Here is a 12013-nt window from a genome sequence, read left to right on the forward strand (position 1 = left end):
AGATAGATAGATAGATAGATAGATAGATAGATAGATAGATAGATAGATAGATAGATAGATAGATAGATAGATAGATAGATAGATGTCATAACAAACGTTATGTTTTACACTGAACTGATATGAGTTTCATAACACTGTTACTGTGATTTCTTCATGAAAGGTTACAAAAATGCTGGCAGTGGTGGTCATTCTGTTCGCTGTGCTTTGGATGCCATACCGCAGTCTGGTGGTAGTGAACTCTTTCCTGCAAGAGGCCTACCTGGATACCTGGTTTCTGCTGTTCTGCCGCACATGTGTCTACCTCAACAGCGCCATTAACCCTCTTATCTACAACGCTATGTCTCAAAAGTTCCGCGCCGCCTTCAGAAGGCTCTGCCACTGTGGACGCAATGCCCAGGCTAACAAGGCAGCCTATAGTGTGGCACTAACTTACAGTGTTGCCAAGGAAACGTCAACGGTGGAAAGCACAGGGCATTTTTCAACAGAGATAGATGATCTGACACCGACAGACGAGCTGTTTCCTGATAAGAAGCTTCTGTATCCAGGGGACTGTGACTTTAGGAAGGAGACATTCAGTCAGGCCTGATAAACTCACAACAGCTACACACATCATAAATCTCTGAATACTGGCGGTCTAACGTAACATTACACATTGACCTGCAGGGACAGAACTTTGAAAGTTTCACTTTATCTTTATTTTTAAAAAGTCATGCTCAACACAGTCAAATTCATCTTCCTGTCTCGTTCACTAGCCAAACAGCTCCTTAGAACGTGTTCTGCTGAAATGAAACCACCATTACATGAGTTGCACAGTTGCATTATCTGCTGGAGTCATGATTCTTAATTAAAATTGCATATATGATGCAGGGTAAACTGAAGTACATATTGATCTGGAAATATCTTTAGGGGTTGCCATTGTGATTAATGAGTGGCCTTTTCCCCCTGCAGACCCCTGGGGGAAAAATGCTGAAACTGCTTTATTCTGCATTTGTAGTTGTTTCAAAAATGTTCAGTGAGAGTTAACTTTTGTTTACACACCACTGTATATAAATATATATTTATATAATACACAATGCTTTCAATCTAAACTTAAAATGGAAGCATAGCTATTTTAATTTTTTTTGGTCATTTTGATATGTGAAAGCCATTGGCATTCTGATGTCAGACTGAAATAAATTTAGATTAGAAGTTGTATGAGCGCCATTTTATGTAAACTGAATGTAAATAAGCAAATTAATGAACAAACAAATGCATAAAAAAGTGAAATAGATATTAAATTTTTACCTTATTACATCTACAGCCTTTATGTAAGATCTTTTTAGTTGAGTCGTTCTCAAAGCTGAATATATTTGATCTGCCATTAGCTCCACCAACTGGACAGGGCTGCCAGGTCTGCGAAACAAAACCAGCCTAACTGCTAATCAAAACTAGCCCAAAACTAGTCCAATTGTGTTTTTTCCAAGCTTTTCCTCTCTGTCAGAATCATGTTCTGGGTGGAGGTGAGATCACTAAAAAACAACCCGTAGCAACAGTGTAAAAGTAGCCCAATTCTGTTTGAAAGCCATAGACTTTGCCACACTGCAAATGGAAATGCATGAATAATCATTGCTTCCTCACATGTTTCCCAAACACCCCACCCCCCTTGATTGCCATTGGTCATTTAAAACATATAGTCCTGCCCCAAACTCACACTATTGGTTGAGCCAATGTCCTGCAGCTAAAACCTACAGAGAAATCTTAAAAAATGCCATAATGTGTACTATGCCTTACTTATATTTAACAACTTTACTCAGCATATTAAACTGGGATAGAACAAATAACATTTATTCAGCTTCAAATATAATACGTTTGACACTTTTGAGTATAGCTTATTTAGATGAATTAGTAAATGAATGTATGAAAAAATTTGTAAAAATACTTCACATCTGATGAATGAATCTTTCACCATTGTTCACTCTCTTATATCATAAATGGGTAGACAGCATTGTATTTGTGAACTTTATACTAGCCGATAAGCTAAATCCCACACCATAGGTTTGTACATGGTATCTCATCAAATGTGGCAAAATAAGTTGCTTATTTTCTTTATCTTTATCACATCTGACTGTGTATTCAATTATTCTGCATTAATATGTTGTGTTTTAGGTTTTGAATATATCTTACTGTTGTTGATGTGAAAAAAAAGTTTTGTGAAAAAAAAGTGGAAAAGATGTTTCGATGGCTAATCAGGTTTTTAGAAAGCTAGTTACACAAATGGGTTTGAATCTGGTCTCTACACTCTGATATGGTTTCAAGTGTTCTGAAGTGTTAATGCATATCATAAATCATTTTAAAGCTCGTTTCTGCCTGAAACAAATGTATAAAGTGTTCAGTATGTTTAATTGTGCTGTACTTGTTTGGTAAATGCTATTTGGTAGTACTATTGCCGAATCGTTCAATCAGACGTTAGTATCCATATTATAACTATTAAATGTGTATTTGCTATTTTGCACTTGTGCTATTATCCAGGGATTAACTAAAACAGTTATCTACATCTATTTTAAAACATCTTTCTGAATAAAATAAATGTACTGGTTCATGAAAGACTCATTATGTTTAATTCATTATTATTAATTGTCTTATGATAGCGGCGGTTTCTGAAAATCTTTTCTTATTCACATTAATTTTCAAACAGTACTGAATAATGCTCTGCATAATGCTGCACTGATGTCTGCATAAATTAAATTTGAGGGGATTGGCTTTTTTAACTGAAAGGTGGGACTTTCATTCCTACAGTTGCTGTTATATTTTCTCTTATTTGTTTCTCTACAAGTGGTCCATGTCCTTCTGCTGTATACTGTATCCAATAACGATGACATTTACAAATAAAAAAGTAAAATATGAAAGTGAAAATAAAGCATTTTTGTTGTTTTCATAGATATAAATTAGAGCTTTTTGTCCACAGGTAACAGATGTAACAGAATAGATCCCTGTTATGCAGCTAGTCTTCAGAACAGCATTAAAAAAAAGAAGAGATTTTATTGAGCAACACCACCACCACTCTCAGCATTGTGCAAAAAATAGGGTCCCATAACGATGACCCTGACGTCATTTCACTTCCTGACTGTCCATTTTCATTTGTCATTTGTGACACAATGGAAAAAGGATTTTAGTAGATATAACAAGCTTCATGCTGTGCATTCCAATGCAAAATCTAGGACAAAAGAAATCTACAATACGCTTCAATAAAGCATATATGAGACTGAAAATTACACTCATTAAAGAGTAGCTCTAAACATAAACCTACAACCAGCAATCGTGCAAATTGCTCACTATAGTCTCTCTAACAGCTTTCAGGCTTGTTGAGAAAGCCATAATTTGAAACATTCAGTTTGATGTGATTATTACTGTGCTACAATCTATCTGCCCTGCAGACCACACACACCTCCTGCCTCAGTGCTGCGTTCATTACAGGAACGCTCCAATTTTGCCACGTCCCTTCACTCGCTTGCATATGGAGACACGCAAACCTATCACTGGCACATTTACCACAAAAATGTAAATTCAATTCACATTTATTTGTATAGCGCTTCTCACAATACAAATCGTTGTAAAACAGCTTCACAGAAAATGAAAGTTTCTACATTACACGTAGGAGTAGCCAGTAGCCATATGGCAGATATGTACAGAAAAAAGTCATGCAGTCAGTTAATGACATGTATTCAAACAAACGGTGAACACTATTAACAGCACTATTGTTGTGATCAAAATTTGGTAGTTTTATATGCTTCAGGGTCGGCGTCATCTGAGGTCCTCGGAGGGGTTGGCATCAGCTCTTCTCAGGTGTTTGGTCATCTCAGATATCCGTAAAGGATGGATCCATACTGAAGCTTGTGTAATTCCTATTACCTCAGGATTCCCATCCCGTGGCAGAAACAGAATTGAATTGAATTAAAAAAAATTCCCACCATAATTATTTTGGAGTGAATCCTAAACATTTTCTTGACAGGTTTCTTGAGGCTCATCCAAGAATGTTGAATCTCAAGTTGAACCTATTTAATGTTTCGGACTACATCCAACAAGATGCTATTTAAACATTAAATCATTTCATCACAGAACACGACGCCAAAGCCCACAGTTTTGTTCAATAACATTGTTCCCTTTTGTTCACACATTTCCCCCCCCCAGACGTAATTATTCACAAAAGATGGATATGATCTATTGCAGAAAAAAATGAATGTAATTATATTATCTTGGGTTTGATGTCACCTACAAAACCTGTGATGAAGTTGCATTCTCTCTTCTTTTTACCACAGAACAAGACCTTATTTTATTACACAGCATATTCAGTCTGAAATTAATAGGCCAGAAAATAAGTTACTCTTGAGATTAAAGGGGTCATATGATGCGATTTCATTTTTTCCTTTCTCTTTGGAGTGTTACAAGCTCTTGGTGCACAAAGAAGATCTGCAAATTTGCAAAGACTAAAGTCTCAAATCCAAAGAGATATTCTTTATAAAAGTTGAGTCAGCCACACCTACCTAAAATGGCTCGTTCGAACACGCCCCCACATGTCTACCTCACTATGTGGGAAGATTTGCATAACGCCACCCAAATGTTCACGCAAAGAAAGAAGGCGTAACTTTTATTCTCGCTGTAGTATTGTTGCCGCTTCCGCCATGTCCTGAAGACGCTGTGTGATTCGTTGTGAAAGCAAAACTACTTTGTTTGGTCTTCCAAAAGATGACGATATCCTCTTCGTCATGCCTAGAGCTGCTCTGTGCTGGTCGCTGATGGAATACATCAACTTAATGCTGTGGATCGCCGGCACATTTTATGGAGGACTGTTTACTGATCCTGGGAGAGTAACGTTAGACTAAAATGCCGGCAGTTCTGACTCACCTAAGTACGTTTTCTTTTATCATTTGCCACTGATGATTCAAACATGAGTTTTGGGCAGTGTGGAGTATCACTTGTTGTTTGTCATTTCTCTGATCACAAATGCAGACAGGATTTTATGTTTATGTTTATGTCCACTGGATGCAACAAATACCTCGTTTGTAATGGGTTTTAATGTTTTTGTGTCGTCGCTCCGGCTGGGACACGCCATCCCAGTATGGTGAGGGGCGTAACATTTCCGTCACACGCTTGAGGTATTCAGCCAATCACAACGCACTGGATAGCTGGCCAATCACAGCACACCTCGCTTTTTCAGACCGATGAGTTTTGTAAAAATCGACGCGTTTCAAAAAGGCGGGGCATAGAGGAGAAACAATAATGTACAGTATGTGGAAAATAATGTGTTTTTTTAACTTTAAACCGCATAAACATTTCATTACACCAAATAATGTTCTTTTTAGCAGCATCATATGACCCCTTTAATACATCCATTACAGCTCCTTTTCATACCTCATTTATCCCTGCTTTTCTCTTTTCATCTTTCTCATCAATTCAGTTTTTCCTCATTCTTTCCCGAAAGTTTATCAAGCCATGCAGATCTATAACCCAGAGCTAATCAGCTCATTTTCAACCGCAGCCAAAGTACAAAACAACAGTGTTTCTTTTATGTGCTAAAATACGGAAAACTCAGGTCTACCAGACTAGACTAGATGATGTTTGTATATGTTTGGTTTGGATTTCTGAGTAAATTGGTCATAAAATATCAAGACAAGCACAGTCTGCTTAAACAAACTACTCTAAAAACACTCATAAATTTCCCCAAGTATAATATAAACCATGGCTCAAACAAAAGATCTCAGAACACTGAAGTTGCTGGAATTGCTACTCAAATTGTAATATTTACAAAATGTATGTGCATTATTTAAGCAGACTATATTCGGCTACTGTTGTGACTTTATGACAAAAGACCAAGCAAATACAAAAGGGCTCACACACTTTTTCCTGTTATGTATATGATCATCCAGTTAAACATTATCAAAAATTTAGCATAGCCTAATTAAGGTTTTTTAATGTTTTGAAAGAAGTCTCTTATGCTTCTCAAGGCCACATTTATTTGATCGAAAATACAGTAAATTAATAAGTGCGCACAATAATTGTGCAATATTAGAATTGGCTGAATTTTGATCTAAATTATTTGCTGTAATTTTGATCAAATATATGCCATCATAGTGAGAGGGTATAACTATTACAATGTAGTTTTGTCACATCAAAGAGAGTGAAATTGTGTGGAATTTAATAATATTCATAAGTCTTCCTGCTGCTCTGGTGTTTATAGCGAGTCCCTGAAGTTGACAGCCCCATAAACTCCACATTCAGAGTGAAGCCAAAGAGCTATTCCACACCCAAATCACCTGTTTTTCCGTGAAACCAATAAACACAGAAATGCTTTGCAAACCGAGCATGTTTGCGCCCAAGGGTAAGCTAATGCATCCCAGAAATCCCCACAATGCCATACAGAGCTGCATCTTATCGACTGACCCTCAGGCTGTGTTTGGACACTTGCAGAGTTTAACAGTTAATTGATATAGACGCTTAAAGTTAAATGGGTTCCATATTTCTCTTAACATTGTTGTTGTTACTGTTCTAGAATACTAACGCACCTTCCGCATGACACATCCACCTGGTGCGACTCTCCAGACTTAAATCCTTTAGGATTGTTCAGTAATAATAAATGAACAGAGATGTGCATGCAAAGCGTAGACTACAGGTGCCGAATTCAAAGAGGGAAAACAAGGGCACACAAGCCGATGCGGCGTTCCCGGGGTGTATAAATATATCAACACCTGAGAAAAGCTTACTCGCTTTGTTGTTAATAAATTCAGTTTGTGCCAATCGCGGTGTGCAGATGCTTTTTGGTTAGACGCCAACCTCTAAAACGGGTTCTGGAGAATATTGATCTATTATTTCCTGTGGTTATATAGTAGCTGCTTTTCTGTTTTCCAATGCCTTGTGACGTCATTATGCTTCTAAATGACCATGGTTGTTTTCTTCATGAAAAAGGAGTTTCTAAAATAAAACCATGTAAGGACTGAAAAATGGGGATAAGGAGAATAAGGCTCTGTTCTTTTGAAACACCCTTGTTATTGGGTGGACATGCTTTGTCACACGCCTGTCTCATGAGGTTCATGGGTAGGCTACCATATAAAATGGCACTTGAGAAGACAGATCTCCTCTCTTCCACATAAAGATTCTTTTCAAACACACCAGTGTGCCTTGAACACGCTACACTGAAGCATCTTCCATAATAAATACTATGGTCTCTGAGATGTTGCAGTCCCAGTCTAAAGTGAGCCTTTCAGTTTGCCTATAACTTGCCAATGATTGTGCTCGAAGATGCTGTAGGCCTACACAAAACCAATAAATCATAAAAATATATAAATGAACAAAGCTAAATTATTGCTTAAATAGCTATAATACATAAATGCATGGAAAAAAAAATGTATTTTGAATGATTAAACAGTCTGTTGTTAATTATTCCTTGCTAGACGTCTGTCTTCGGTAATGTAAGAGCATCACCTGATGATGACTGTCAGTGTACAGCACAGTCAGAGAGCAACACGTGCATTAGAAGAACTCACAGATCTTCCTCTCAGCTGTCCAGCGATTCTGGTGCAGATAATGAATCCAAACATCACAGGCTAATTTAATCACAAACACATGATTTAATCTGAGGCCTGAACAAATAAGGTTCACCCCACTAAACAAAACAGCTGAGACAGATCTATCTCCCAGGCACATCTCTTTGGATCCTGAAATTATATCTGAAAGCGCCATAGGGTGAAAAACAAGCATACAATAGCCTGGACAGAAATAAAGGAGATTAATTGCAAAACCAAAGAAAAACACGAGTAAGAATAGCACTGTTAGAATATGTTGCTCGGTGGTTCAGTTTACAGCTTTCCTTGAAATCAAGGAACTGTGACATTTTCCAAGTATAACAATGAAAAAAATGATAAATTAAAATAATAAAAAATCTATTACATAAAAATAAGTTATTAAATATGTATATTAATATTATATATTAATATAAAAAATTTCTACATGTATTCTGCTTTTTATATATATATATATATATATATATATATATTAAATAAATGCTGAATAAATATATGTAGAAGTTACATAATGCTTAATACATGTATATAATCAACTAAAAATGCTAAATAAATATATTATGTACATTTAACATCATTCAAGTATTATTAAATGATTAATTTCTTAAGTTATCATTCAATTATTATTTTAAATGATTAAATTATAATTTTTAAATGGATAATACAATAACACAGGCAATTTTTCTGAAATGCGTCACACCTGCCTTTCCAATTTCAATGCAGTCTCATGGAATTTGGTATCTGTTGATCTTTCACTGCGGACTCATGTTTGTTGAAATAATTGCTTTGTCAAAACAGGGTCGCAGGTTTGTTCTGATGGAGTCATGGTCTGTGAGGAACACAAAACTGGTAAGTGAAAACACTTTGTAACTTCTGCATTGATTTTGGTCAAAATGTTAATATAAAAAAAACACAGAGTGGAAAACAGACGGGGGTCTTACAGATGCTTATTTATTTTATGTATCCATTTTACATTATAATGGAATGCAATTTGACATTCATGCTATAGATCGAGTCTCTGGAGGAACATATGAGCATGTTTCAAACTTAATGTTTTACATATCAAGACGAATGCTAACACACACAGATATGCTGATACATAAGAAAAGTTCATACTAACTTAGTCTTGAAATATGACAGTTACGTGCTGGATAAGTTGAATGTGCACCAATGAACTCAAATGGCCTCTGATGACCAACCTTGGAGCAGAAGTGTCAGTTCATCCAGCAGAAATACTGGAGAATCTTAATTGTTCACTTTCAGCACAAACAAGTTGTTGGCAGTCAGGACAAACAGTCTTTCATTAGTGGCCCTGAATCCAAGTACAGGGTCATTGGTGTCCAGGTTGGCTACCTGTTGTTTGGCGACCTGCCCGACCTGCCGACCCTGTTTCCGGTTGAAGAGCACCGTGTCGACCGGCGTGGGCTGACGGTAAATGAACACACGCCTGAGACACTCGCAAAGAGCAGCGTAGGAGAAGTTGGGGGCACAGGTTGCAAACTTTTTATCGCGTTTTGAAGCCTGAACATAACCTGGATGAAAAAAAGAAAATACTTTCTGTAGGAACAAACTGGGTGCAAAACATTGTCTCAATGTGTAATTGCACATTAAACTGGGATAGAAAATAGAAGAAAGCTGGTTGCCTCAGGTTGTAAAATCACTATCGGAAGGAAGTTTAAGAGTTTTAAAGTGACACTTAACAACATTTGCATACAAGTGGCCTTACCGAGTGCATTAAAAGTAGAAATGTGCTCCCATATATCGTTGTCCTGGTTGGGACGGGGCTGCCAGAGCAATGCATCAACATCATGCCGTAAGCAGAAAGCGGGCATCTCAGAGGGGTCAATATGCACAGAGAAAAGGAACTGGTGGCTTCCAAGACTCACCTAAAGTTCAAGAAAAGGCATGTAAATAATTCAAAATTATCTGTCTATAATAAATAAATAAATCTACACCATAATATCTACCCATTTAAACGTTTCAGTAGGACTGTTTATTGTATTTGAAAGAAATCTCTTATGCTCACCAAGACTGCATTTACTTGATCAAAAATACATAAAACAATAATTTTGAAATATGATTACAAATTAAAATAACTGTTATTTAGATTTTAAAATGAAAAATAAGTCTTGTGATGGCAAAGCTACATTTTCAGCATCATTACTCCAGTCTTCAGTGATCCTTTACAAATGATTCTAATACGCTGATTTTGTTCTCAAGAAACTGAATATTCTTGTGGAAAGGCGAATTATTATTTTTCAGGCACCTTTGATAAAAAAAAAAAAAAAGCAATTGCGGTCACTTTAATCAATAACGTGTTCTTGCTGAATAAAAGTATTTCTATAAAAAAAAAATCATATTGACTACATACTTTTGAATGGCAATGTATGAAGAAACAAAAAATCTGTTATATTCCAATTATAGTTAGATTTTATATTTAAACATAAATTGGTTTGGATAATTCATAATTTATATATAAACTTCATCTAAAAAATGTTCTAAAGCATATGTAAAATGACCAACTCTGTCTATACCTTGTTAAATACACACACACACACACACACACACACACACACACACATATAACACCTCTGCCAAAAATATATAATGTATGTATGTATATAACAACCACACACACACACACATATATATATATACATATATATAGGGCTGGGTAAAAAATATAGATATCTTGATATTAATCGATTCTCATTTTTACGGAACGATATTGATTCTTAAATCTTCTTAAAAATGTTTATATGTGGAGTGACAGATCGCTGTAGCGCCTCAGTTCAACTCAGCGCACGTGAACTAATCATCTCCTCCACATTAATACCAGTTTCAGCACAAAATAAACATGACAAAACATCCGAATGCAAGTTAAAAGAAAGTACAACTTTACAATCTGTATCTTGTCTCATGTAATCGCTCAATCAGTGTTTCAGCCGCGCAAAGACGTCTATATAACAGCTTGTAAACAATATGTCACGTAACATCACATTAACCTCAGAAAACACATATTCAGTAACCATAAACTCATTAATAACTCAATCAAAAAATAAACTGTAGAGAGGGGCATTTTGCTTAATATATGCACCATATAACATATTCATTAACATTTTTACTGTTCTTCAATGTTTAATTTATGTTTGAATTAATCCATCAAGTTTTTATGACAGCCACCCTTTAAGTGTTTATATTTAAAAAAAAAACCAGAATTGAAGTAGAAATATTATTATGTAACTGTAACTTTATTATTGTAAAAACTTTAATTTAACATTAATTTTAACCTTCAATATTATAGTACCAAATGACTCTTATGTATATTTTACAGCATTAGTTGAGAGATTTTTCTTCCTTGAGCAAATTTTGGCATGTACTGTACCTGATATATATCCAAAATAATCGATTGAGAGAGAGGTAGCTTTGCAATCTGTGAGAGAGTGCACTCAGAAAAGGTCAGTGTGTTTCACTTCATCAATGTAAGTGATTTAGATGTGAGAGGAAGAGAGGAAATGATGGGTGAGGGGTGGGGTGATGATACTATGTGGAATTTTATTCTATGGCAAAAGAAAAATGTACTGCATGTACAGACAAAAATTAAATGTAGAATGAGAAGACCTATTTTGAGTTCAAATAAAAAGCCATGATTTGATTGATTGGCTGTTGTTGCTGTTGATAATAATAATAAACGCAGAGTAAAATGCATTGAATTAAAGTTTTTGCCAAATGTAAACGCTAATGAACTTTTACCCTGGGTAATTTAAGTGTCAAGTGTCATTTGCAACCATTTATAATCTTATAATCGAAAGAAATTATAAACCTACTATAAATGAAAGACACACGATCATAGAAATCATAATTTAAAGGGACAGCTCACCCAAAAATTAAAATTACCCTATTATTTACTCACCCTAAAGCTATCCTAGCTATATAATGTATATATATATATATATATATATAGACCTTCTTCTTTCAGATGAATTCAATCAGAGTTATATTAAAAATTGTCCTGGCTCTTCCAAGCTTTATAATGGCAGTGAATGGTGATTGAGATTATGACGCAAAATAAAGTGCATCCATCCATCATAAAAAGTGCTTCACGCGGCTCCACGGGGTGAATAAAGGCCTTCTGAAGTGAATCGATGCATTTTTTGTAAGAATAATATCCATATTTAAAACTTTATAAACCGTTATCTCTAGCTTCCGCTCTCATACGCAGTGGCGTTTCAGCGGACAACGTTATTTTTTTTATTCAATACAATTTATTAGACAAAAACTTTTAGGCTACAATGACCATGATTTTTTTTTTTCCAGGAGCAGCATTTAAAATATTTAGATACATTTGAATATTTAGACATATTTACTGCATTTTACTACATTTAGTGGAGCTCAGAAGTAGCATGAATGCATTCACAATTACAATTGCGTAAATAACGCCAAAAGATTTATGGGTATTA

The 12013-nt window shown here is 35.5% G+C and overlaps 2 protein-coding genes across 2 annotated transcripts in view; one reads left to right on the top strand and one right to left on the bottom strand.

Annotated features, from left to right (window-relative positions):
• LOC107563716 (thyrotropin-releasing hormone receptor-like) overlaps positions 1-712 on the top strand; it is a 2207-nt gene extending 1495 nt beyond the window's left edge. Inside the window, exon 2 of the mRNA XM_016248661.1 lies at positions 161-712. Coding sequence (XP_016104147.1) covers positions 161-586 — 426 coding nt within the window. The 3' untranslated portion in view covers positions 587-712. The remainder of the gene's footprint in view (positions 1-160) is intronic.
• Positions 713-8487: 7775 nt separating this feature from the next.
• LOC107563704 (nudC domain-containing protein 1) overlaps positions 8488-12013 on the bottom strand; it is a 26972-nt gene continuing 23446 nt past the window's right edge. The window contains exons 9-10 of the mRNA XM_016248653.1: positions 9280-9439; positions 8488-9085 (exon numbers count right to left, since the gene is read on the bottom strand). Coding sequence (XP_016104139.1) covers positions 8799-9085; positions 9280-9439 — 447 coding nt within the window. The 3' untranslated portion in view covers positions 8488-8798. The remainder of the gene's footprint in view (positions 9086-9279; positions 9440-12013) is intronic.

Source organism: Sinocyclocheilus grahami, unplaced genomic scaffold (assembly GCF_001515645.1).
Source record: "Sinocyclocheilus grahami isolate Dianchi unplaced genomic scaffold, SAMN03320097.WGS_v1.1 scaffold887.1, whole genome shotgun sequence".
Taxonomy (NCBI): domain Eukaryota; kingdom Metazoa; phylum Chordata; class Actinopteri; order Cypriniformes; family Cyprinidae; genus Sinocyclocheilus; species Sinocyclocheilus grahami.